The 27,912-nt window shown below is 42.7% G+C and overlaps 1 protein-coding gene across 2 annotated transcripts; it reads right to left on the reverse strand.

Moving 5' to 3' along the window:
- Positions 1-500: 500 nt before the first annotated feature.
- tmem102 (transmembrane protein 102) lies at positions 501-27,912 on the reverse strand. Of its 2 annotated transcripts, none has more exons than XM_040040772.1 (6): positions 27,187-27,912; positions 25,024-25,235; positions 7,674-8,018; positions 6,712-6,905; positions 6,248-6,460; positions 501-5,391 (listed from the first exon to the last, which is right to left on the reverse strand). In XM_040040772.1, exons 2-6 carry the CDS (start codon positions 25,223-25,225, stop codon positions 4,792-4,794), a joined length of 1,554 nt encoding a protein of 517 aa, XP_039896706.1. In that variant the 5' UTR covers positions 25,226-25,235; positions 27,187-27,912; the 3' UTR covers positions 501-4,791. The 2 variants fall into 2 exon arrangements, with proteins under 2 accessions (XP_039896706.1, XP_039896707.1); XM_040040773.1 differs by having other exon boundaries at positions 27,117-27,912.

Here is a 27,912-nt window from a genome sequence, read left to right on the forward strand (position 1 = left end):
TAAAAAAATGTGTGGAGGGTTTATAATAAAGGGGTCCTAAAATATGTGTATTTATTTCTCTTCATTCATCTCTTACATGTTGTCAAACGTCTTTTACCAATAGATCAGCAAGAATCTGTGTTGCTTAGGCTTCGAGGTTGACCTCTGACCTTTCCACATCCAGAAAACAGAACTGACTTTGTTGCTGTGACTTGGATAAAGAACTTGACTGAGATGTGGCTGCAAGGTTAGCACCAGTTTTAATCTGACATTCATCACGAGAGCGTACCGACGCTGACAGAATCCAACATCAGCTTCTTATCAGAGCAGCAGTGGGGCGGGTCTGTAGCGGCCTCGCTGTAAACGCTGTCCTGTGGTGCCCTCTGTTGGATTAAACGCGTGTTGCAGCTGATGTTAAAGCCTGCCGTGCTCTGTTAGACTGCAGACTAGTCACAGGGAAACACAAGCACTGTTTTATCCTTATAAAAATGATGCACACATAATCAAACAACAGCACGTGGTAGCATTTTAAAAGTAATGTTTTATTTCATGCTAAAGCTTTAAGATCAATCAATATAAACCCCGAGAACATAAACAGTAATAAATAAAGCAAATCAGTCAGCATAGAGAGAAATGAAAACTTGCTTTTTCTTTTTAAAGAAAGAAAGAAAAAAATAGAGAAAGAACTCAAGTAATAAGAGAGATATGAAATTCAATTTCTCAAACTGTGGACTGACTCGCTACAGATGCTTATCTCAGTGCCTGAGCATAGAGCACACTACATCTGCTTAGATAACAGTGAAGGGTGACTGATCTCAAGTAGGGAACAAATTAGAAAGATATGGAGGATACATTCAAAAGTTTTAATAACCAAAAGTTTTTCTTTTAATTAAGAGAATAGCAAAGAGAAGACAGTGATGTGTTCAGGTGTTTCATTCCTGGAGACCAGATAGTGACTCAATCCCTCGTTTTTTACATCGACAATAAATCTACACACAGGCCGTTTGATTCGGGGGTGTTGTTTGCATATCTATGAATCAATACTAATACCCCAAAGATTTTATGTGTACAATTCAACAATTCAGGTAAAAACATTGATTGTTTCCAGTGTCTAGTAATCTCTAACTAGGCCTGTTAAGGTGTGACACGTTTTAAACTTCCAACACTCTCAGTCGGACGTCGAACGTACCGTTAACACACCTCTACGCTCCAATAAATAAACGCTGTGATCAAATCTTGTCTGGGCAGCCATAATCCGGCCCATCTTGGAGAAAGTGCTGAAAACACCCAGTCCACCTTAACAGCTGAATACACACCATGCTGAGACATTCTGTACAGCCTCGACAACACACTTTGGTTTTCCTCAGGCTCACACACGCACGCACACACATATTATTTACTTTTAAAAATCATTCAGTAGTAAGTACACAATAGCTGACAGTGTAACACAGGACACCTGAAACATTCTAACCAGTAGTTTAAAATCAACCACCACCCTGATTTTTAAGGAGACTTGTACCCACTCGTGTGCTTGTTGTGTTTTGTACCCAACACTGAAAGCAGCATTGCAGTGTCGGGTCAACTAATTGAATCAAAATTTAGCCATGGCGTCTCAAATTCACTTAAGCAAAACAAACTCTCTCTAAATCCATGTAAGTGGAAGTGATCTGGATTTGCTTCTCGCTTCTGCTGCAGCGGCTTGTAATCAAATCAGCGAAGTGGCGCTGCAGGAGAGCGTCTGCTAACAGAGTAAACAGCGTGCTGGAGTGATACCAAGTATAAAGAGCTTTTTGTGTGTGTGTGTGTGTTTGGACCAGCAAGTTGCCAGAAGAAGTGGGATGAAGTTAAAAGGCCAACTTCAAATCACCTGCACCCACGGAGGGGGGAAATTACACAGTCACCATTTGGGTGTCTGTCTGCACCCTGCTGTAAGGTTAGTCTCTCAGTGAACACACACGTCGGCGCATATACAAGCACATGAAGCTCATTAAAAAAAAAGACTAGTCAAGCGGAGGAGACGCGACAATTACCAGAAGCAGTCAAGTCAAAAATAGCCTCCAAAAAAGACACTAAACTGTGTGTTTCCCCTACAGTACGTGAATGGATGTGCTTACACAATGTTTAAAACGAAGAGATGTACTGGAGTATGTAGACTTAGTGGTGGCTGTAGTACACAATAGCGCCAAAAAAGAATTATCTATTTCTGCGTCCAAATTCTCCTTCGGTTCCCAAAAGTAAACACCTTTTAGGCAGCTTTGAGGGTTAAAACGGCCCAAATTCATTCAACTCCAATTAACTGTGTACAATCATGTGTAGCATCCAGGCGGTCATTAAAAAGATGACGTCCAAAGTTTAGTGAAGTTAGCTAGCTACTTGATGAAGTGTTCATAAAGTATACAAAAGCTATAACTTTAAACAAAAAGGAGTGTTAGTGAAGTCAGGCTGGCTGACTACAGAAGTGTTGTTATGCGAATATCAACACAGCAGCAAAGGCAATGAATTAGATATGCTTTGGGGTGAGTACTTTTTATCCATAAAGTACAGAGGGGTACTTTATGGAGAAGTACAGCAGCGAGACGAGTTGCCGTCATGCACAAAACTGACTAAATGGACCTGGAAACAGGGTCCATATGTCGTCACACAACAAGCAGAGTATAGTTGCTGCTTTATAGTTACCTTTTGTATTCTCAGTTTTCTTAATCCCCTTTTAAAGTGCCTACCATAGCACTCAAAAGTCAAAACTGAAAAGCTTAAAGTTTTATGGATTTATCTAGAACTTACAGTGATAACTTAGCAGTACCAGCAATTTCTTAAATTCTTGAACTGCTTGAATTTTAGTTTATTCTCACACCAGCAAGTGAAATGACAAAGCTGAGCCACATCTTTGACAATAGCTTAGCTGACTGACAGTCTCCCTCTCATTCTTTTTACATTATTTTACTCTTTTTGACTTGAGAAAGGTAATGCTACAGATGCTAGCTGTGTGCCAGCTGTCTTAAATTAACAAAGTTAACAGATGCTTTTAGTTTTTAAGAAAAAAAAGCTTCCTTTTTTAATAATCAAACAGTAGTTCATAATGTACATACCGGTTTCAGTACCATAGTGAAGTAACTGTTGTGGCTCTGGAAGAGGCAGTGTACTACTGTAGCCAGCACGCTAACAGCTAAAAGCAAGCACCCAAAGCATGCTAGCACTAGTCAGTTATAATAGCCCACCCAGGTTCTTTCTCCTTTCTTCTCACTGTGTTGTTTTTGTTTGTGGGATATCATTTGATGCGCTTCAGTTCTACTAAAGCGGAGGGAAAAAAAATGGCTTCTAACAACTTGCTAACAGTCAGTCAGTAAGCAAGAAGTCGAGCGCTAATGAGATAAAACGTCTGGCACACTTTAGCTATTGACTCCTTTCTCATTATCGTTTGCATGAACAGTTTTCACTGTGACAGAGGAATAAAATTAGAGGTGCAAAACAACTAAAGAGCTGCATAGCTCCCCTAAATCAACTTGAAACATTATCATTGCACTAATATGACTTATAGGAGTTTCATGGTAATATCGTTGCATGAAAACTGACAGTCGTCAGTTTTACTTTTATATTGGTATTGGAAAAAATTAAATTGCCTTTCTTTGCCGATTACCTACCAGAACTTAAATGTTTTTCATTCATTTATTACATTTATTTTAAAGGCCCTGCTCCCTTTTCTCTACTCCTAGTTTCTTCTAATTATATATAGCTTTATGAGTTTTAAATCATAAACATTTTAGACTCAAACTTATAATTTCATATTTTGAAACCATTACTTTCTCAGACTGTCACCGTGCTCCGATAATCTTGTTCTGCTGCAAGTTTTGCACTTTGTATTTGATCCACTTTTTACACACATTTTAACTGTAATTTTAGGGTCACTTTTACCATTTTACATGCCGGTGTGAGACTTTCAAAGGATAAAAGGCAAACAAACATTCTGACCGTGTGGAGTACGATGTCGACACATGTTAAAAACGTGTTTGTTCTGCTCAAACGTAGCTCTTTGGTACATTCCATCACCCCATGAAATGTATTTGACATGAAACATTATAATCATAGACCTACAAAAACAGGGTTGTGCATACCTGAGAAAGATTTTTTTTAAAGTGAGGAGGAAAAAAAGTCATAAATTGAGGCATGAGGGTCAAAAAAAAGGGCTAAAATATAGCTTAAAGAGAAAAGAGACTATAAAGACTCGGCAGTTCTCCTTACAACATTACATTCAGTTACATCAGCCACACCTTGTTTTTCCTTTCTAATTCAGCTATCGCCCACTCTGATCTGGAATAAAAAAGGGAGAAATGCACCAAACATGGAGCTTTTCTCCCGCTGACTTCAGAAGTGTAAGTAATAGATGAAAACTCTTGGGCGAACATGTACACGCGCGCACACACACACACACACACACACACACACACACACACACACACACACACACACACTTTGTGTTCATCTCCACTGGACTTATTTTTCGTGACTAAAGCCCGGCCCTTGTCTTCAGCACCAGCTGATAAGTCTTGTTAAGGCCAGCTCGTTAGGAGAGGGCCATCTCCGTGGCAACAGCTTGGTGACATCATGTCCATTATGCAACGTCGTGTAAACTGGACGTTTTTTGTTTCGTTTTTTTCAGTAGTGAGAAATGAGTGTTTTTGGTTTAAAGAGTCAGTCGAGCAGCACGGCTTCATCGCCGTAGGATGGTCAAACAGGAGGCGTGTGCACAGCGTTCTTCAGTGTGTTTGTTAGCTAAACACACCTAATTCCATACGTCTTCCCTGCAGCGTGTCTGCGTCAGTAGAACTTGTCATCGATGCGGAAGTGTGGCCTGGTGACATCATCGGGGTTGAGGAAGACGGATATGGATTTCCCAGGGTTCTCTGTGACCAGCTGCTGGAGCCGCTGCGCCAGCTTGTCCTCTGAAGGTGAGATGATGCCGTTGGCCGAGTGATGCCCGGGGGAGTTGTGGCCGTTAGTGCTTGCTGTCAGCTCCTTCTTCAGCTGGCCCGCCTGCTGGGCTTGGTCCAGAGCCGCCCGCAGGTGCTCGCTGGGATCCGAGCGCACGTGGGCCAATTTCCTGGCGACAAGGAGTGCCTGGCCGTCTGTCAGATGCTCCAACATGTTGCATTGGGGCAGGAAGTAATTCGGACAGTTTTTACCCAGGATGCAATGAGCCAGGTCATCCAGGAGTCCCAGGAGGAGGCGGCCGGGTGTGTCGGTGTCCGGGCAGGACAGGTAGGCAGCAGGAAGTCGGTCACAGGCCCAGAAGAGAAGGGTGCGCAGGTGGTAGAGGCTGAGGCCTGTTCGTGGACGGGCCAGGATACGAGATAGGACGGCCTTGGCTGCTTGGAACGCCTGGGCCATGGGGAAGGGGATGCACTTCTTCAGCTGAACCTGTAACAGAAGAAACAAAAGCCAATGAGTGACCAGTTAGTAGGAAAGAGTGCAGGGAGCTGCTGTTGATTTTTACTTAGATTCCTCATTTATGTGCACTTGTTTCTCTCTAATTTATCGCCTCTACAGTCTAGTTTGGTCATGCTAGCTTCTTTCAATAGTTTCTTTCTGTTACCAGATGTCCACATATGGCTGTGTGTGTTTTAGAGACGTGGTGAGAGATGGAGTAGAGCACACAGAGAACTAGCAGAAGGCAACACAGCCTTACTCGAGTTGATCTCAACGTGTCAGCTGGCAACAAAAGTTTCCCACAGAGTGTTTACTTCTCTGAAGCCACAGAGAGAGACGCTGACCTGTCCACACCGCAATAGAGCGACTTACATAGATAGACTTGCAGTGACTCTTTCTGTCAGATATTGTCACAGGCTGCTTTATGATTACATATAATGTAATATGCTGACTCTTTTTAGAGTCAGCATATTTTCACTTCTGAAACTTACTTTGAGGCATCAATTTTCTGTCTCCAAAACAAGTCAGGGTTAAGTAACACATCATCTTTGCCTCGCCTGTCGTCATGTGTGGAAGAGCTGCCTTAAAATCACCAGCACTGAATCAGCGAGCAGAAAGGACGCAAAATAATTCTCATTCTTCAAAAGTAAAAATACCTGTAAGTGCTAAAAATGCTACATTTTCTTTATCCTTGTGTTACACACAAAGATTATGAAGAGTATTATCAATAAGAGTATCAATAAAATGATACCCAATTTTGCAAATAAGAGTGAAATAAAATGGGGCATAAATGAAAAAGAACACTGGAAACAAAGAAAATTGTTACTACGGTAACAATCTCCCTCACCTCGCTGCGTGAGAACGCCAGTCTCCACTCCCTGTCGGGCCGACCACCCAGCGGGGAGCAGCAGGGCAGCAGATAGAAGCCAGATATGGCCTCCTCCTCTGTGATTTTACCATCCCAGAAGTGGTTGGCAGTCAGCCAGCCTTGGGCCACAGCGGGCCAGCCTCGAAACGACACCACCGGCAGAAGGTCGTACAGCACCCGGCTTGAGCCTGCCTGCAGGAAGGAGAGTGTGGAGGAATATTAAATGTCACACACTCGGTGCTGAATTACAAACAGGGCGCGAAAAAAAATGATTTTAACATTTGACTACAATCCTCTGCAATAATGATTTCACTCCACATAAACGTCCCATGAATAGGAGCAATTTTCTCACAGCTGCAAAGTTAAACAGCCCTGATGTTCTTTATCGACTGAGGCGTAAAGAGGGCTTCAGTTTATCACCGAAAGAAGAGCCGAAGCTGTACCTGCAGGATAATAGTAGTGAGGGGTCCGTTTCTCTCCAGGCGGTCTGGGGTGGGGATGCCTCTTTGGGGGCTGCGCCTCAGCTCCTCTACAGCCTCGCTCACGACCCCCCAGAACCAGTCCGTCACCAGGGCGGGAGAGAAGTAGCATCCATCCAGAGACTGAGGGGAGCCCAGGGAGGGGATGGAGCCTTTACCTGAGCGGGGAAGGGATGGCGTGAGGCAGGATGAGTCACTGCTTCTATACATTTATCTCACAGCGTGCAGTCACAGAGCCCGAAGATCTCACATTCATCACTTCAGGTGCTTAGCCAGAACCCCACAAGACCTGGAAGACCGTTGTTATTGTTTTCTGTACTTCTCGTTCACTTTACTTGAGACGCTGCGCTCTGCAGCCTGCTACAGTAATCTTGTGGGGCTGTTTATACACACTAAAAAAGTAGGACACTCAATACATCACATATTTACGGCGCCAAAGTTTCAGGGTCCCGACGGAAGCCAATTTCAGACAAATACTCCGGGCACGCTAATGGCCCGTTCCCACTGAAAGCGTCATTTGTCACATAAAAATCGCGGGCAAATTAAAAACTACTGCAGCCGCTGAAACTGCTCCCGCAGGACGTGCATAAGTCGCAACATCATTGGGAGCAGGCCTCAGGGCTGTAAACTTCATTAAATAGATTTAATTGATCTTCCACTGTTTACGTGTTTCCCCTTTATTTCCTCTGTGCTATACAGTGTAAACTGTGACCTAAAGGATGAGAGAGGCTGAGACGTGAGTAAAAAAGGTGTTACACTCGTAAACGTCGCTCAGTTTATTTAAAATTGTATCACAACACCGTGGATCAAGTTATGAGAGACATGACTTCGATTCAGTCAGCCCACACACAGTCCTCTTCTCCGTCTGGGAAATTCTCCATCCCAGTTTCATCTCTGATTATCCTTTTTTTTTTTTTGCAACTCACCCATTTCCTCCTCCTCCTCCTCCTCCTCCTCTTCCTCAGTGGGATGCCCATTCTCCTCCTGGCAGCAGATGCTCCAGCGGGACAGGATGCTGGAGTCACAGAGGCGAAGGCTGAGCCACGAGTGGCAGGGCGGGGAGTGTCTCATGTCCAGAGTGACTGGCTGGTTGCGGTCGTGAAGCTTAAGGGCGGGCACCAACAGGGTGAAATCCAGGTCAAAGTCGGCCCCTTTGGCGTAGTCCCCAAGATCCTCGGGGTTGAGGTCCAAGACGCCCTCACGGGCCCCGCCAGAGAGCAGCAGGTACTCGTTGGCCACCGGGAGGCGCTGGTCCACTTTCTGAACTAAGCCTAGAATTATTGAGCAAGAGGAAGAGAAGCTAATTAAATAGGTCCTGCTCTTCTTTTCCTTGTTCTCTGTCAGATTTCATTACACTTGTAGATGCTCACAGATGTGTGAGTTTGTCAAAGAGTCCTGCATGAGCACTGCACTAGACCCTAATGAACAATTCAGTTCTTACATGTAGGACTGAAAAATCTCAATCCCAGCCCCACATATGCTACACAAACATGAAGAATAAACAGACACAAACAAAGATCCTTTTACACATCTCCAGGTAACGAGCTAAAGAAAAAAGGATAAATGTTTTATAGTTTTGTTAGCTAAGTGCATATATAAGATGAAGGTGGGGTGATAAATATCAGTAATCAGATGATCATCTCATTATATCCTCATTGTATTTTAGTCCTGGCTGCATCAGGAGTGATAAAAAGAATTCCTCACTCTGTTATTTGGACAGTTTATACGAGAGAAACTCGAGCCCTCAAATCCCTTTATGGCTACTTAGCTGTGCTGTATATGTTACAGGCTCCAGGCCCCTGGGAGCTGCAGTGCTGGAGTCAACTAAATTATGTTTTGCCAGCTGTAAAGTGCAACTGAGAAAGCCTTGATCATACAGCCAAAACTGCACTGGTGTGAAGCTCCCTGCTAGCTACTATAGGTCAAAGGTAAAGCACAAATATTTCAAAAACACTTTGCAGGGAAGAGATTGTTAGAGGTTGAACCTGAGAGTGTTTATCCCCACAGGGCAGTAAAGCAGCTGGAGATAGCTGCAACGGGGGCATCAGACCAAGCCAGCAGGCCATGGGTGGGGGCGCAAAGCTCCTAATGTGATCCTCTCATCCTGTTACATGGGTACAAAACCTCAGTGGTATGTGATGTTTTCACGTAGAGCCATGTGTGCGCATGTGCGTGTACCTGTGTGCAAGGCAAATATCTAGATTACTCTACGCATTATCACAGGTATATGACCGGTGCTGGTACAAGCAGAGACCCGAAGACCACAGGGACCCGCTGTCATATCAGAAAAAGTTTGTACAGCTTGCAGTTACAAACAAGCCAGAGTGACAAGTTCTGCTAAGTTACACCGCTTGCCTCCTTGAAAAACACTACCATATTATTGGACAATTATAGAATATAATTTATACACAAAAAGAAATTGTGCTTAATCCATAAAAGTTCTTTCAACGAATTAAGCAAATACATTGACTCGTGGCCCATCAGCTTATTCAGCTGGCTAGCAGCCAGTTTCATCCACGACACACAACTTAGTCTAATGTAAGACTAGCCTCAGCAAACACTTTAACAGCTACAACCGTTTGAAAGTAACTTAACAATGTAACTTTTGTTTAACCCCATCCTACACACTATTGCTTCACCTAATAAAACCTCCCCCCAAAAACCATAACTGAACTTAAATGAAACTCCCACACACAAAAAAAAACAACAACAAAAGAAAAAAACAACTATCTGTTTGACGTCTCACGGCCACCGTATCAGCCAAACGATGAAGCTAATAATTCGCTAACACAAAGTGGTATAAAGAAAGCCTTTCTTAAGTCTTCCAGTGATGTAACCTGTTAAATTTAATGTGGTTTATCTGGCTGGTTTCCTAGTAAAAATTTAAAGAATTGTGTCATATAAATAATAAATATAGAAACAGCAGGAACAGCTGATGAGAACCAATGCAGCAGCAGCATCACCACCACCACATGCTGTGTGCTACTTTACATGAAAAAGGCCAAAGAGTTAGATTAACTATAAAGTATTAACAAAACTGGCTGGAAACTGGAGGAAAAATGAACATGGGACCAGCGTGTGAGTCAAAGTCAAAACTGCTGATGAGGATCTCTCTGGTGATTTGCTTTGAGAAGTAGGAGGGGGAAAAAAGAAAGCACCACAGGGTGAGCTGTCGATGAGAAGAAGGAAAGCAGGAAGTACGTGACAGCTCGTCTTTAGATCTTCACATTTCTCAGCAGAATCGGCCCATCTAACTCTACGAGCTCCATTCGTTCTCCGACTAGACAAGTGCTGCTCACTCCTAAGACAGATGCTCCTGTTGGACTATGTAAAACACTCAAAGTCCTCTGCATCTCCAGCCGCCCTCAGCCTTCCTAAAGGTGATAGCGTTACTAGTTTTAAACAGGTAATTCAGTAATCGAGTCTGTTTATCAGCCATCTTGACAGAGGAGTTTTCCAGCACTTAACCTGTAACAGTGGATCTTCAGCAAACATCCTGCTAACAGAAACCTCATATTGTTGTAGCCAACTGATGATACCATACGGGGGTCAAGCATTGGTCCATGGTGCTCGCTACAGTGCAAAACACATCATCAACTGACATGCACCGATCAGGCGTAACATTAGTGAGAACTCTGAAACTTTGGGTCCTGCCATCCATGTGGATGCTACTTTGACACACATCACGTACGTACATGGTTGAGGACCATATAAGCTTTTCATGGCAACGGTATTCAATGATGGCTGTGGCCTCTTTTAATATGATAATGTGCTCAACCATAAAGCAAAAATGGTTAAGAGTGCTTTAAGAAGCACAACAATGATTTTGAGGTGTTGATTTGGCCTCCAAATTTTCCAGATCTCAATCCAATTGAGCATGTTTGGGATGAGCTGGAAAAACCTGTCTGATCCAAAGAGGTCCCACCTCAAGACTTAGACAGGACTTAAAGGATCTGTTGCTAACATCTTGGTGTCAGGTAGGACAGCAAACCTTCAGGGGTCTAGTGGAGCCCATGCCTTAACGTAGGGGTGGGGGAACGTCCTCAAGGGTCGGTGTCCTGCAGGTTTTACATGTGTCCTTGATCCAATAGGGCTAATTTAAACGGCTAAATTACCTCCTCAACATGTCTTGAAGTTCTCCAGAAGTCTGAGGCCTAATCACTCGATTCAGGTGTGTTGACCCAGGGTGATCTCTGAAACCTGCAGGGCATTGGCCCTTGAGTCCTGGAGTTCCCCCACCCCTGCCTCAACGGGTCGGGGATGTTTTGGCATCAAAAGAGGGGCTAACACAATATTAGCCAGGCAGTTATAACAGTGGGCACAGTGTGACCAACTGATTATCAGAACTTCAAACCTGAAAAGACAGAAAGAGACAGGGGGAAAGGGTAGAAATGGTAAATGGGCAGATCAAAGTGAAGAAGAAATAGAAAAGACAGTGTCAGAGACGCCAGCCAAAGGGCAAAAAGTTTGAAGCTCCAGCTCCTCTGATTTGTTTGGTTTTATCTGCCACTGATAAAATGGGTCAAATAGGCGAGGAGGAGGAAAAGAGTGATGAAAAAAAAGAAAGAATAAAAAGCATCTTATCTCTCCAGCTTCGCTTAGAGACCAGAGCACAGAGGAGAAACTGCATCAATTAGTGAGGACTCTTCAGTCTCCACGCTGGATGTGGGGAGTTTGAGGTTGTTCCAAAGAACACAGTCGACTTTTTAATACCAAACTCTCAAATCGACAGTCGCACGCTGCTTCACTGGGCATCTGCCAGTGAACATGCGGGCACACGTGACTCGCACAACACACTGTGATGTGTGAGTCTATAGGCGAGCACACACGGTTGAGAACAGAACTGAAATGGAGACAGTCTCGGCTGGTTTCACAGCCACGGATTAACCCTAATCCTGTAAGAAATGTCTTTGAATGCAGATTTCTATTAAAGGAAAATTTTTCCGTTAAGAGCTATTTCTACTCTAGACTCAATTCTAGGTCTGTGAAATGAGTATTTGATAGCAGTTAGCTTCCCCACATGTCCAACCTGTCTGACTGATGTTATTAGCATGTAACTGTCAACTTGCCCCCATCTAACTGAGCACTGATTGCAGACTGGCTCCCTCTTATGGTCATCTCATGCACCAAAGCCCCTTTTGAAGTCTGCTGTGAGTGGTTGCAGACAGGTCCCCATCTTAGAAGCAACCACTTCAACCTCAGTCTCCAACCACTGTTTTCCCCAGTGTTTCCATTAGCACACTTTTAGAGGGTTTTACATTTGACCAGTGTTACTACATACAATTATAGTATTTGCTTTTGTGAGCACTAAAGTTAAATTTAAAAGAATACTTCAAAATAAGCCCAAAGGAGTGTCTGGAGGCATTTCAGGATGGCTGCCAAGTGGCAGCTTCTAGACAAGGGGTGGGGAACTCCAGGCCTCAAGGGCCGGTGTCCTGCATGTTTTAGATGCGTCCTTGATCCAACACACCTGATTTATATGGCTAAATTACCTCCTCAACATGTCTTGAAGTTCTCCAGAGGCCTGGTAATTAACTGATCACCCAGGGTGATCTCTAAAACCTGCAGGACACCGGCCCTTGAGGCCTCGAGTTCCCCGCCCCTGTTCTAGAGGGACGTGGGCCCAAACGAAACTGAATGAAAGAAAATAAACTAGCGTGAAAAAGCAGAGGTCCACTTTTGATCATGATAAAAGAGGCTTAGGTGAAACATGATTTAAACTTGGAGATTCAAATGCATTTACATACAGATGTGCTTTCAATCAGGTTCCTGCCTAAAACGTAGAATAAATATCATGACTATTTCATTTTATTCTTTTTTAAACACACAAACTAATTTACTAGGATTTCAAAATCAATAGCCATTTATTTATACTACGACTCCATTCTGTCATTGTCATCTGTCTTTGTCGACAACTGAACACATCAGCACGTAATATGAGTGCAAATTGATCGAATTGCATCAGTGCACTGTGGACTTACATAGCTAAACAGACCAATTAAAATATGAGATATCTCGATTTGAAATGAAGTTCAAGCCAAAGTTTTCAAAGTGTACAGCGTTAGAGAGTGAAGACACATTCAGACACGTCTTTAAGAGAAATACTCTTCTCTGCATTACACAATGGTGCATTCAGGTGTCAGAACAAAGCTACAGTACAAAGAGACGCTGCTGAGAGAGCCTCCCTGAAGCAGAGCGCAGGCAACATGGGAACGACATCCTCTCTCATAGCAGAGCGAAAATACTCTGCCACACACCTCTGCAGATTCATACACCCACCCATAGCTCTGCAAATCTCTCTGGAAAATGTGATTCCTCTAAATAAACCGAGGATTCCTACATGAACCTGACTGCACTAACAACTGAGATGTAGGTAACGCTAATAATACCATCCTCACACATTTATTTTTAACGCTTATTTATCTGCAAGAACATTTCATTTGTGACATTCCTCATTAAAGGACTTCCTGTTTCCAGCACTATTGTACACGTGGATACAGCCCTAAGGAACGCTGACACTTAAACCATTACTGATTGCTAGTACGTTAAACCATGACATAAACATGTAATTACACCATTAGCTTGTTTAATCACTGTATTCACATCAAACCAGCCAATTTCAACTGTGAATGCTTCTGGGAGATTAACTAATGAGGTACATCCAAGTTCTTATTTCAGGCCATCTTTGTGCAGTAGTGGGAGGGGATGTCATTTGTCTCAGAAAGTGATGTTTTTTTTCTGAGAATCCACCTCTGCGTGACCTCTCTGTTATTCCAGACAATAAAATTCTAATACTGCTGCAGAGCGCGCCATGAAAATCATTTTAAAAGCAGCCACATCCCGCAAGGAGCAATTCAGTCCGTTACAAATGACTCCTGACTAATATAGTCTCAACCTGGATGTTATCTGTGCTTTTCAACTGCTGCTTCTCGCAGCCTCACCTCGCACGCTAATAGCCGGATTAATCCGAGACAACCCCGCCGCTGAAAGGTGAGCCATTCTGACGCCGCGCTGTTTATGAATTCATATCGAGTCAGGAGATTAGCTCCAAAATAGGGCTTTCAGAAGGAGAGGAATTGAGAAGTTCCAATTTAATCTGATTGGAGGGGATGTCTCACATCACTGAGCCAGGTGTTTAGTGTGTGTGTGTGTGTGTGTGTGTGTGTGTGTGTGTGTGTGTGTGTGTGTGTGTGTGTGTGTGTGAGAGAGTGTGAGAGAGAGAGAGAGACATAAAATGTGATTAATAGGAGCAAGAAACAGGGCTGAGAGTGACGGCAGACATGGTGTGTCTGAAACCACCTGCAGAGAGAGGGGATGCAAGAAGCTGTCAGTGTGTTCCAGCTCCACATTGCTGCTTTGATGCCAGTTACTTTGTGATATGATGTCCCACTAAATGACAGGCAATTATCGCCGAGGGGAAAAAAGCCAGGCTGCAGTTTTACTTTTACATTTTAGAGAAGCAGTGAGGCTCATTTGTTTGAGAAGCCACATAAAGATGATGTATTTCAATAAAACGGGCCAAAAGAGGTGGCTCAAATTCTCCTCGGTCATCAATTCAGTGTCACAAAGGAGCCCTGTGTAACATCCAGAGAGCCATTGTTACTAATTAATGATACCCACGGCAGTTAAGCGAACTGTAATCAGCATTCACCACCTCACAGATCAGGGCTGAGCTCTATGCAGAAGACAGTGCGCTATCATGTATCAGATATAGGGTTCTAGCTAAATTACAGCTAACTGGCTAACTGCCCGCATGTTGATTATTGCTGTTTTAGACAAGTCAGTCGTTACACGAGTGACTGTTAAATAAAAAATGAATTTGTTAGCAGCAACTACCATTGAGATAATGTTACCTACTTGTACATTAGGTACCCTGAACAAGTCTGGCAGTGGTTAGTTTATAAAATGAGCCAATAAAATAACTAAAATAATCAGCTAAGTTACCAAATCAGTTCTGAGAGTCTGGATGAATTTGCCAATCCATGTGTGTTAGCCACAGACAGCTTAAACAATGGAATGGAGAATATTATAACCCATAACAGGTGTAAACTTCCATGCTATGATTTTTGTTGTGGGGCATTATTTAACATTGTATGCCAGCAGGTGGAAGTGTGCCGCTTTACACAACCTTTTTGTAGCTTCTTCACTGCGCCGAGTATAGCTGCACTGAACATGAAGCCAGCTACAACCTCTCTCCTGTTTACACGGCAGCTTTTATAATATTAACAGCAATGGGAGGTAGGTTAGCATTAGCTAAGTCTTGTAGTTTTTCTCCATGATTTGGTTTCTTTGAACAGAGAAAAATCCAAATGAACACCAAGTGAACCAAAATGCATCACTACAAACCACAGACGTGTCTGAGGCGGGAGCAATAAATGTAAATATAGGAAGAAGGTCCTTGGAGAACATGCAGACTTTACATTGATTTCTCAGCTAGCTGCTAGCCTGTACAGACATTTACACATCTATAGTGTCTTGTCGGATTCTAATACAGTGGTCCCTTGCCATAAGGGGGTTCACCTTGCGCAGCTTCGCTGTTTTGCAGACTTTTTTTGCGCAATTTTGCATGCTTTTGGTTGGCTGTAGACCATTGTCAATCAATCTCCTCCGTCCCGTCTCCTGTACAGTACAGATTGCATTCAGATTGTCAAATTTACATAAATCTTCGATCACTAGCAGTCTGACTCTGAAGTGCTGCACTGTATGTTTGTAAGTTTTCTTTCCAACAAACACAACAACATCGGCGAAATGTTTTGCACCGTCAAAGGCACCTGCAGTAGCACCCAAAAGGCAGAGGAAGATGCTAACCATCACACAAAAAGTTGGACTTCTGGACATGCTAAAGGAAGGTAGAAGTTACCGTATTTTTCGGATTATAAGGTGCATTAAGCAAAAAAAAAAACAAAACAGTCAGATAAGTCAAACTTTACTCAACTCATCTCTTCTTGCTTCCTCTACTTCCGTACCCTTGATTCATTAATGTTGGATTCTCTGGCAGCTGCTCTATTCCCATGTTCTGGACCTAAAACACGGTTTGATCTTTGGTTTTATTCTATACTGGACTTATTTTTCTATGAACGTTCGAACTTGTGTGAGTGTTTAAAAAAGAGAGAAAAGTGTGAAAATATTGATGTCTGTCAGAAAAGTGTATAACGTGTGTAGTGAGGGGGTTTATAGCCTTAAAACACTTATAACTGTAAAAAATAAAGCTGGCTACTTCGTGGATTTCACCAATCGCGGGTTATTTTTAGAACTCCCGCGATAAACGAGGGACGACTGTAATACGTGTACGTGGCTCCGGGACGCTCCTTAGCTCAAACTTCCAACGTACACCTGGTATGGATTGAGGTCGGATTACGTTCACAAATCGCACAATTTACATCACAATGTGCTCAGGTGCTGGATATAAACAGTGCACACAGAGCATGTTTACCTATGCTAATAATAATAATAACCCAATCCCACTACATTTGCATCCTATATTCAGAAATGTAAGCAGTCAGGGAGCAAAAGAGCTCCATAAACTGACACATCCAATAACTGCACACCTCGGCATCAGTGACAAACTCTAGAGCCTATTAACACGCAAAACAAACCCAGCACAAGCTCCACTGCCTCCTTGGATTATATTCAACATCAGTCCCACAATAATATATTCAGGTCTTTTTCCCCCCAGGTCTCCTTCGGTCCTCGCTCGGGTTTTGAGCAGTTACACATGAACGAGTTCAGTGTATCAGTTAATGTCACACTTGCTGAATTTTATATGAAGGCTCAGTCACTCCGTCCATCGCGACGCTCTGTGTTTGGAAATGTTCAAATGTCTTCTTTTGAAGTATAGACGGGAGCTCGTTTGAGACACTTAATGAAGGCAGAAATTAAATTAGTCAAATTAGGAGAAAATATGAATGGTGAGGGTTTAATTGTTTGTAACGAAGAGGTGATTTTCTCGTGAAAAACTTTGGAGAGCCTGCGAGTGAGCTGTGAATCCAGCGCCTCACGTAGCTGCACCCTCCTCCTTTGACTGTTATCGGTTGACAGCTACTGCCCAAATTATTCCCTTTTCTTAGCCTCGGGAATACTTCCGAGAGTGATTATGAAGGAGCAAAAATGAGAGTGTCAACCACAGTTATTAAAATGAGCAGATACCGTCACCCAGTGTCAGAATATTTCTTATTTAACATGATAAATACAACAAGTTCAATTACAATGAATGACGTCTGTGGCCATGTTCAGTCACAGGATGCAGACGGTTGCAACAATTTAGTGTTTCGCAGTCATTTTCACTGACACGCCAGCTTTCTGATCGTTTAGATTTGAAGCTACAAGGTGCCAAAAAAAGGTGTCAACAATGACTATCGCTTATGGCAGGCAAGATGCTGTTCATCTGTGCTGCCTGGCACTGGTGAGCCTGAGCTGACGGAAAGTGAACAGAAACCAAGCCTAACTAATCCAGCACAAATATTTCATTCATCTTTTCTGTCTGCAGCGCCGTGATTCTTGCGTACCTGCCAAGAACGAATGAAGATGGGCTCTTAAATACAAAATGGCATTAACTGAGAATTAATGAGAGAGAGGAGACCACGTGGAGCCACCAGCCCAAGCCAGCGATAAAAACTACAGCTGGACCCGGAGCATCTGAGGTAGAGAAGTCACAGCACCCAGCTGCGAATCAGTCACGCAGAAGCCCACCAGCGTTCACGGGCGAGAGCGGGAGACCGGCCAGACATGGCTTGGACCACAGCGAGCTGCTTTCCCACAGGGATGCCGCTGCTGTTTTGACGGTTCAAATTAAACCAAAAGGGATTTTTTTTCCTCCCGCCCCTCACAAAAATGAAATGCATCGCAACATGTGAGAGTGTATGAAACTGCTGCAAAGGTTGAGGGGAGAAATTCAGTGCTGGATAAATGCACTATATTAAAGCGTTGAAGGAGAATAACATGTTCTGCTCTGCTCAGTGTTTGGATACTGCTGCTGCCCAACTGTGGAAAATAAGCTATACAAGCTAAGAAAATATGCAAGTCTCTGCATTTTGTGCACAATCCTTGCATAATTAAATGGCTTTGCCAATTTGCTATGTGCTCTTCACAAATAGCAAAGATTATGTTTGATTCATTTCATTCCTGTGTTACTACAGCTTCACTAGCTGAATGCACGAGGCCATGTTTGGATATTAAAGAGCAAGGCTGCTTCAAGCTGCTTTAAGATCTTCATACAAATGTAATGAATGACAGTGTTGGAGCACCGTTTTCAAACTTACATTACATATTATTGAATAATAATAAAAAATGATTAGTCAACTGATGGCAAATTAATCCATTTATGTTATTTTCTAAACAAGCAACAACCTCCAGGGCTAAAAAAAAAAAACAGCAGTCAGCCAAAACTTAAGTTCCTCTAGTGGCCACATGAGTTTGGATCCAAAACAGTCAGCCCCCGTGAACTTAACATGTTTACATCTTTGGTGTAGAAGGACGATTTCCCTCGTTAGAGGAACCACTCATCAAATCGTCCACATGCATCGTTAAGGAACATACTCTGAGTAATGTGAGTACATCTGTCTTTGCAGTGCACTAATTAAAATTATAGATGAATCTTGCTAATCACATTTGCTAGCATTAGCTGCTAACTTTAACCTCTCGTCTAAATATGGTAACTTCCTGCTCCTGAAAACCAGCACGGCCACACCTAAAAGACTAACTCTGAGGCCAAACACAAACTGGGAGACGTCACAGGGGCCACATCCATCTTTCATTTACAGTCCATGTTTTCCAGCTGAAACACTGAAAATGTCAGTCGTTCCAGCTTCTCAAATATGAACAGGCGGTTCAGTTAATAATTAATGGAATATATTTGAGTTTTTGGACTGTTGGCACAACAAAACAAGTTATATAAATGTGCCTTCAAGAGCTTTGGGATATTACAATAGACAATCACCAAAACACCTAAAAATAAAATAGGGGCAAATATATTTATAGACTGTATGTTTCAGTGCTAAAGGCCAGCGCCTGCAACATTCACAGAACCACGATAACTTCATGAAATGAGATTATAGTGATATCGCTGATAAAAATCACTCAGATGTTCACTAATAAGTTCACAGCTCAAGGTGACCTTTTCACTCATCCTTCTTCTGACTTGGACAAAAGCAACTAAGGTGCTGATGGCACTTCTCAGTCTAACCACCCCCACTTATCACTCAAATGGGCACACAGTCAAGAGGTCTAAGTGTGAAAAATAGCAGCAAAGCAGCTGACATAGGCGAGAACGGAGGTCACTGTAACTAAGGAAAGGCGGAGATCTGATGTATACTCAGAATTTACTGCTACGTTTTTAGAACTGATACCAAATCCAGTTATGACCAAGAGAATGACATGCATAACTGCAACAAACCACAATGACTGAGTCAATAAACATACATTTTAACATATGCTTCTATCCAGAATAATTTGTACAGATGCTGCTTCACACATTTCCACCAAACAAACGGCTCATGCCAGCACCAAACACCAACCCAGCTGCTACAAAAACTCCTCTGTCCAAATCTGAAAAATGCCGAATATCCCTCCCAGTGATCGACTCACCACTAATGTCAAGTACGAGGAAGAAAAGTTCTCATTTGACTTTTGTTTTTTAATATATACAGTTTGTTAAAACTGTTTTTTCTTCAAACATTCATACACAGTGCAATTCTTCAACATTTCAACCTACAACTGAGAACTTTCCAGATAAAAATGTCAGAATCTGGGCCGATGCTGAAGAACACTCGTGACTTTTTTAACTTGGATCAAAAGTAATTCCCTCTCCCCGACATCAGGAGGGGGAAGATGAACTCTGAACTAAACTCGCTAACAAACTTTAAGATCTGTGATGCTGGGTTAAGGGTACGTCTGGGCCCACACCGGATCGTCTGCTCCGCCGGCAGCGTGGATCTATTTCTGCCCTCATCACACTTTTGTTTTTCAAAAGACATCCACAGTAGCCCCCCCGCCACTGTAGCCTGAAGGCAAAACCACAGTGTTTACTCAGATGCTGGGTAAATAAGGGCCTCTTCTTGAATCTGTCACGCTGTGAGGGGAAATCGCTGGGTACACCGGGTGCGTGCGCGTGCATAAGAGTTTAATCTCTTTTCTCCTTCCTTTTCTCTGACAGTGTGCAAATCCCAGCGGGGATCCCTTTGGAGCTCAAACTTTAGAAAAGGCTGGCAAAAAAAAGCTGAAGCGAAGCCACTAGTGTACGGCATCGACACGCCAGCACGCCAGCACCTTTGCAGCCCCTCCAACAGCAGGCCGGCATGCTTTAACAAGGCCCCTCCATCAAGATATTTGCTTTTCGCTGCTGCTTCTCCTCCTCCGCAGCGCCTCGAGAGGCACAGAAGCTGCTAACGTGGCTACCGCCGCATACTTAACTTTATATTCCTAGAACGCAAACTGTCTCCCTCAGTGGAAAGTGCCAAACTTTTTCTGTTTTTTTCCTTTCCCCTTTCCATACGCAGTTGGAGCTGTCACAGCAGGTGGTGAGGCACAGGCTATGAAAATGCTAGCAAACCATTGGTGATTATGCAGGCAAAAGATGCCTCAAAAACCAAGAAAAAAATAAGAGCGTTAGAGAGAGAGCTTCTCAGCCAAGATAGAGCAAAGAGGAAAGCAGAGGGCTTTGCAACAGATTCATGAAAAATGAGAAGTGAGCAAAAGAAAAGGCTAGAAAGAAAAAAAACAAAACAACCTTTACACAGAAACAGGAATATCTGCTGCACTTGGTGACACAATGATACGATAAAAAAAAAGCCGAGTTCCATCTTGATTTGTGTGATTTCTCCCCAGGGGAAGCAGCCCGTTTGATGAAGCTATTTCAGCTTAGAGGAGGAGAAGCCTTGAAACTTAGAGAAGCTGTCTGTCAAGCAATGCTACAGTACTGATTTGACAGGAATAGTAATTCTGGGTGATCCAGGCATCTCTGTGCACTGACAAGAGGATCTACAGCAACGTAAAACTTGGTAATAAAAATACACACGGGAGAAAGAAGTGTGTATATATATATATATATATATATATATATATATATATATATTAAAAAAACGACCTGAAACTTTCTGGCCAAACACGCCTCATTTCAAGAAAGAGGGGCTGGCTGACAGGAGACAGCAGGGAGGGAGGAGAGTGCCACCTATTGGACAAACAAACACACTTTGCTTGTTACTAATAAACACAATCTGAGCATCAAGTCTTAACAAAGCCAGCCCCTCAGGTGTGCGATCAAACTACGCACTAAATATTTTTAAATCCAATTAACTCTAATCACTAATTATTAGACGATAATTCTTACTCAAGCGTTTCCAGAAAAACTAAGTAGATACAATCATCTCAGTTAACGCTGTGTCGTTAGTCACACGCAAGAAAGAATTCAAAGAGGTCACTTTGATTTGTGACTCTCTGGGTAACTGACTTTGTAGCGTTTCTGTCTTTATTCACACTGATGCCACACTACATTCTGTTATGGTCTCCCATGCGATGTCAGCTTCATGTACAGTATTTGGAATACATGTAGAATTACACGTGTGCCCTTGCAGGGCTACTGCAACACACAGCAGCACCGAACACTTTGTGTGTGAGCTGGAGAGTGAAGCATTATGGTTTTCTGATCAGTTTGGACTTTATGCAAACTTCTGAGTAAGTCTGAGCACTGGATTTGTTTTGTAAAGAAGAAAGTGGATAAATAAACCTCGCATTGTTTTCTACAAGAGGACTTTGGGGTGAGTTAACTGGATTAAGTAAGGAACATGTGCCGGCTCCCAGCTTACCCTGTGCAATTCTAAGTGTGGCTTCTACACCTATTGTTACTCTTGACTAGGGCTGCACGATATTAGGAAAACCTGCGATGTGCGATAACTGTGATCAATACTGCGATAACGATATGACTTGCGATAAAATAAATAGCAAAAAAAACCAAAAAACAAATACATAATTTCCGTTTTACTGCACAGTTTTATTTAATGAAAGCTGCTGTATTAGCAGTGTAACAACAAAGTGCACTTTAACATTGAAACATTGCCCACATAAAAAAATTCTGAAAGACATCCTTCCCGGTCTCTAGAATTAGTTTTAAATAAACATAACTTAAATTATACTGCAAATTATCTCAGTGCAGTTGTTCATCATTTTACCACTCACCAAGCAGTTATGATGTAAGTCAGAACTGGAGAGGAAACTTTACTGTAGTGCTGGCGTAGCTTTCAGCTTGGCTCAGTTCAAACATGTTTCGAACATTTGTGGAATGGCGACATGGGAAAAGTCGTTTCGTGAGGGGATGCGGTATCTCCGGTCCACTTTATGTATCAGACTGGTGAAGCCCTCTCTGCTAACTGTATTTATAGGCATCACGTCTTTGTCAAAAAATGTGTAATGGCCTCTGTTATTTCTTTGTAGCGCTTCGACGTTTTCTCATAAGGAGTTCCACTTGAAAAACTCAGATACAGAGACGGCTGTTGGACTGCTGCGCTCTTTGTCTTAACATTAGCAACCTTTGTTTGGCTAGCCCTGTCTTTCTGGAACTCTTCAAACAGTTCTCTGTGGTTGTATTTGAAGATGATGGTGGAGATTAGTCGTGTTTCCTCTGGTGGTTGCCACGAGTGTTCGGCAAGTTTTGCAGAGCACCTGTGTTTGGAGAACGTCGTCTATATCAAATCCAAAGTACCTCCAAATAAGTGAGGTACTATTTTTTTTTGAGGCACGAGTTCAGTAGCGTTCTTGTCACGCGTCTCGCCCTCAGCCTTTACAACTCTGACTCGTTGCTGCAGCGTTGTTCGCTCCCCACCTGTGTAGGAGGCGGGCCTCTAATCCATTTGATTGGTTAATGCCTTGAAGGGCTCTATTCGACTGGTCAAATGTGTAAAGGGGTTTCTTTGATTGGTAAATTCTTTAAAGCACGTGTGTAAACATTTTAAGGTACCCAATTATCGCAGTTTACGTCGTCTTTTGCGATGGGCCCATCGCGCAGGCTGATATCGCGATGACAATAAATTTTCGATTTATTGTGCAGGCCTACTCTTGACTGTTTACACATAATAAAACAACCTGACAGGTTGAGGAGAACTATGATAGCATGTGGAGTCTGCACATTGTCCCTGTGCCTGTGTGGGTTTGGGTACTCGGGCTTCCTCCCACAGTCCAAAGACATGCTCGTTAGGTTTACTGGTGATTCTAAATCAGCCATCAATGAGGCAGATGTTTGAATGTTTGAACTGCAGAGCATAAAGCAGTTTATAAACACGTGGTTAAAATGGGATTTAGAGTCTAAAGAGCTTTGAGCGGTCAGTAGGATGGGAAAAATGCTACATGAATGCGACTGCGTGACATTATCTGTCTCCTTGTGATAAAGGCTAACTCATTCACAAGTGAACATGAACGAGGTCGACCCTGATTCGCTGCGTTCTAGCTCATCCACAGTGCTTTGCTTTCATTACATGCTGAGAGAGAGAGAGAGAGAAACTCTCTGCCGTGTCTCTCGTTTTCACTTCCATGTCAAGAAACAAACATCAACATAGCAAATGTTTGTGCCAAGTGCTACGACCAGCACGTGTTTACAGATGCTGGATCTGGGTCTGTGAGATCGGCTCTGCCGCCGCCAACTTGCTGTTCTGACCAGCTTCTATAGAGAAAACCAAACTTTAGTGCTCGTTTTCAATCTTCAGATGAAAACTGAGCAACAAGAAATACCTTTACACACGTGAGAGGCTGCTTTATTGTTTAAAAAAGATTTGATTTTATTCCCGCAGTCTTAAACACACCGCAACAGATTTCTGGGGAATGTACTTTTCTTGATTTTAATTTCAGACTTCTTAATGACCCACTGGAGCTTCAGTGCATACGGGAGGATTAAATTAAACATACTGTACCTGGTCTACGCTGTTCATTATTTTCCTGCATGCTGGCTCCCAACATGAGCCACGAAACGAAAGAGAATCCTCTCACACTTAAATGGGAACTCTTTTTGCCTCAATTATATTTCACTACGAACAAAAACTGTCAAAAAGAAATGACCTCGCTGTACTAAAGTCTGACGAGTAGTTCGACACAAATCCAAACCGCTTTTCACTCGTCACCTTTTCATTGTACTTGAAGAGCCTTGTGATGCACTAAATCTACAGGGACAGGTAAATCAGCACATGCACAGCAGGATGAAGCTGATGACTCTAATCATTATTTCACATTAAGCATGCCAGCACAGATCACTGCATGTTAAGCCAGCACAGCATGGTGTGATTGTGCTGGGCAGAGTCCAGGTGACGACAGCAGGGCGTTGCTAAAAAAGACTCCTCATTGCTCACATAGGTCGCACAGCCCTGAGTAAATAAATGCATGCATGCTTGCTTGACCATAAAGGTGCATTTAACAAAAACAGTGGGCATTACATGAAAAGGTGTGCACTGTAAGCAGGCTTGGTGAGAGTGGTGTGCCGACCGAGGCGAGGCTGAAACCTTAGAAGAAAGCGTATTTGCCCCCTTCCTGCCACATTTGGCAGCAAGAACTGCAATTAAGCATTTGTGATAACTGGCAGCGAATCAGTCAGTGCGTTCTTGAACTACTTTTGGTAGGTCGGCCACTCCTGGGAAAGGTGCCCCACTGTTCCAAGTTTTCTCCTTTTGTGGATAATTAACAGCTACTAATGAACAAGAAGCGGAGCTGGAGCCCAACACAGGATGTGAGACTCACTGAAGATACACCTAATGACACTGCTCTGTTATTTGTTTTTAAATAGAGTTACTCGGCAAAGATGATCGCTACAGAAATAGAAATCATACACACGCATACATTTGCATGCACATACAATATAAATCTGTGGGAAACCTTTTCCACCCAGTCCCAATTGATTGCAGCTACAGGAAATGAATGATTACCATCCAAAAAGTTATGCTGTTAGAAATATGTGCTGCACATAAATGGTCTTTAAGAAACCAGTTTGAACTGATTAGAGCTTTGTGACATGTTATGTTTTCCTACTGGAAGGAGCCATTAGAACATGGGTGCAGATGGACATGGTCAGGAACAATACTCAGGTCAGGTGAGATTGTACCAGCTGTGCACTAGATTAATGCTAAAGGAGGCCAAACTCAAGCAGGTCATCTTGATAGTGGCTTAAGTCAAAATGCACTGACTTGCTGCCGTGCTATTGGCTAATTAGATATGTGCATTTGTGTCATATCTCTGCAAGGTTCCTGTAACAGTCACTACAGGAAGGGAATCGGAAAGGAAGTGTGTATTAGAAATGAACCTCTCTACCTAGCATGTTGAAGATGAAGTCCTTGGCAGTGTGGACCTCTAAGGCGGTCTGGTCTCCAAACTCCCCCTGCTCCAGCAGTACCAGTTCAGATACCTGTGCCGACAGCTGCTCCAGGGTTGCCCCTGAGCGGAAGTCCACCTCAGAAAGTTTCTTGGCGGGTGCTGGGGAGCGTGGAGTCACCGCGCTCATCAGGGACTCCATCTCTACAACCCTGTTAAATGAGGACAGAGAAAGTGAAACTGTTGTCATTATTTTTAACCTCTGTGCTCAAATGTTGGAAAACCACAATAGCCCTACTGTGATGACTAAAGCAGTGGAAACAGCTCCCCTGAGGGATGAATTATACACTCACAGTGCCAGTAATAACTATTTGTTTTAAACTTTACCATTTAGCACACTAGAACAAACCACAGGGCTATCTGTTTACAGGATGTGCCTGACACCAGAGCCTGTGCTCAGACAGTTTTAGTGTTGCAGTCATGTTTTCACCCATATAATATCTGCCTTGTTTTCACCAGCCTTGTGTGAATCATGAGACTCTGAGAGGCACTTTCACAGAGAAACATATGACATTAAGGAACAACTGCCAATGCATCATAACAGTTGAAAAGGTGACACTGATGTTTTGACCAAAACTGCTAAAAGTGGAAATTCCAGCTTTTTAATCATATGAGCACCAATAATTCTTTTTTACCAACACCTATCATGTTTCAATCGAGCTTCATTCACTTTAAATGTCATGAAATTACTTTAATACAATTAACAATAAGCTCTTTCGGCAAGTTGGTAAACTTAGCATTCAAGGTTTCAGTGACCATTACATTTAGCTATTTACATAGCTATTATTTTTTAGCATTTTCAGCCATTTACACTGTTGCAAGAATTTTTGCTAGAGACAAGATTTAGGAAAATCAGAGCAGGTGTTACATTATGAACACACAACCTTTTGAAAGCAGTAGACTCGCAGTCTTGTAGCCATCCAAAGTCGCAATAAACATGACCAACCAAAGCCTCATGAAGAAAGTTACAATAACACATTTACTAAAAGTACTAAAACTAACGATATCACCTCTATATATTTTTTCCCGTATCTTTCGTAGGTTCCCAAATCATTTCAGTTAGTCTTGTTGTTTAGTCAGTTAAACAAAAAAAAAAAGTCTAGTTTTTGTTTTTATTTTCTTTAACTAAAACGAGTTTTTCACATCTAGTTTTAGTTTTGGTTAACTATGATAACCCTGACCTCTTGGAGACACTGTAGAAACACCCCCAGAGTACAAGTGTTCACTTCCTTAAAGGAGAGTCAATGTATCTACAGAAAGTAAAACTCAAAAACATACATACCGTTTAATAAAACCTGAGCTATTACTTTTTTAATGACATTACAGACTTGTAATTTGGTTGTAAACACGACCATGAGCAAAGGAATGAGTCTGTGAAGTTAAATGTACTACAGGTGGCCGGACTAATTGCGGGACAGGAGTTTTTAAAGGGTTTAGCGTATTTGGGAATGCATTACGTCAATGATGTGCTGTTAAAAATACTGCTGTCCTTTAATAGGCTTGAATAATTGCATTAAATAACGTGCTCTGAAAGTAAGAAGCCTAAAAGTTGTAATGTAAACAAAGCTCAGTCGAGCGGAATGATATCTTGGCCCTTGCCCCAGCAAACTGGGTCAATTAGCGAGCCAGCCCCCCCACTTCTAGCTGCCAAGCTAATAGCCGAGAAAATTAGCTACACTGCTGTCTAAAAGTCAACGCAGGCTTCTTAAGCGATTCTTTAAAGGCAGCAAATAACGCTGTTCTGCTTAGAAGAGATTGCAATCAGTGTGTACTATCGTATTAGCTCAGGGTCTGACTCGCAGTGATAATGTCGGTGCGGTGCCTCGCCCAGAGTCGGCTAATTTCTTTTATTAGCCAATATTAGCTCATCAAATTAGCATGCTAGCTAACGTGACAGATGGGGACAGTGAATCCAAGCGCAGCGTCATACACACACACATCCACACTGAAATGTATACACACACACATAACCCATACAGATGCATGCACACACATGCACACACACTCAGCGAGAGTGGGTGTCGTTAGCTTACGAGTCGCGGTTCACAGTGAAATGATTAGCTGTCAGGCTAAAGCTGCCAAATATCCCAAACGGACACACACCCGTTACACGCTGACGCGAGGGACTCTTCGCTATCTTCTATCTTTAATGTTATTGTGATGCCTTCGCTTCAATCCGCTTTCCTCAGCTGTCATTTCCAACAGGTCCTGGGCACCACCTTTCCCCTGGCAACACCGTCCCAGAAATCATGGTCCTACTCAGAGGATCCAGGGATTAGCGGTGTATGTGGAGAGCACGCCCCGCGTTACAAAACTACAAACGGATTTGTGAGGTCAGGTTTATGATTAAAAAATGTGCCTCGCAAAGAAGATAAAGGCAAGAGCTGAAGGTTTGATAGGAGGATTGCACAGCTGGTGTTTTGGAAGGCTCCAAGTCCATCAGAGCAGTGGTGCACAGTGATCCAGCTATCTGCTGGATGCTGGAAAGAAATAAGAAATACTCATCCTGTATGATAAAAATGTCACCTTTAATTTTGAGGTAGGTTATGTAAACTGGATTCTCGTGACATTAGCAATGTCACTCATTGGTTGATTTAAAGATGATGGGGATCAGACACAAATATACTGGATAGTATTAATATATTCCCTGTATTTATCTGTTGTATCATATCCATTTTTGTGCTGGTTAAATGCTCCAAAAACAGTGTGATGAAAACCTGAAAGACATCTAGGGTTGTGGTGGAGATTGAGCCAATCCCTGCTGTCAAAGAGTCGGCAGCAGTTACACTCAGGACAGCGCTAACACAGAGAGACAACCATTCAAACACC

Source organism: Simochromis diagramma, unplaced genomic scaffold (assembly GCF_900408965.1).
Source record: "Simochromis diagramma unplaced genomic scaffold, fSimDia1.1 OVJJ01000317.1, whole genome shotgun sequence".
In the NCBI taxonomy this organism is placed as follows: Eukaryota; Metazoa; Chordata; class Actinopteri; order Cichliformes; family Cichlidae; genus Simochromis; species Simochromis diagramma.

What these genes read in the sequence shown, in the direction of transcription:
- tmem102 (XM_040040772.1), bottom strand. Translation starts at nt 25,225, where the DNA reads ATGGAGTCCCTGATGAGCGCGGTGACTCCACGCTCCCCAGCACCCGCC. An exon ending in GGAGGAGGAGGAGGAAATGG is followed by an intron (nt 6,906 to 7,673) that starts GTGAGTTGCAAA and finishes TTCCCCGCTCAG; the next exon opens with GTAAAGGCTCCATCCCCTCC. An exon ending in TCACTACTATTATCCTGCAG is followed by an intron (nt 6,461 to 6,711) that starts GTACAGCTTCGG and finishes TCCTTCCTGCAG; the next exon opens with GCAGGCTCAAGCCGGGTGCT.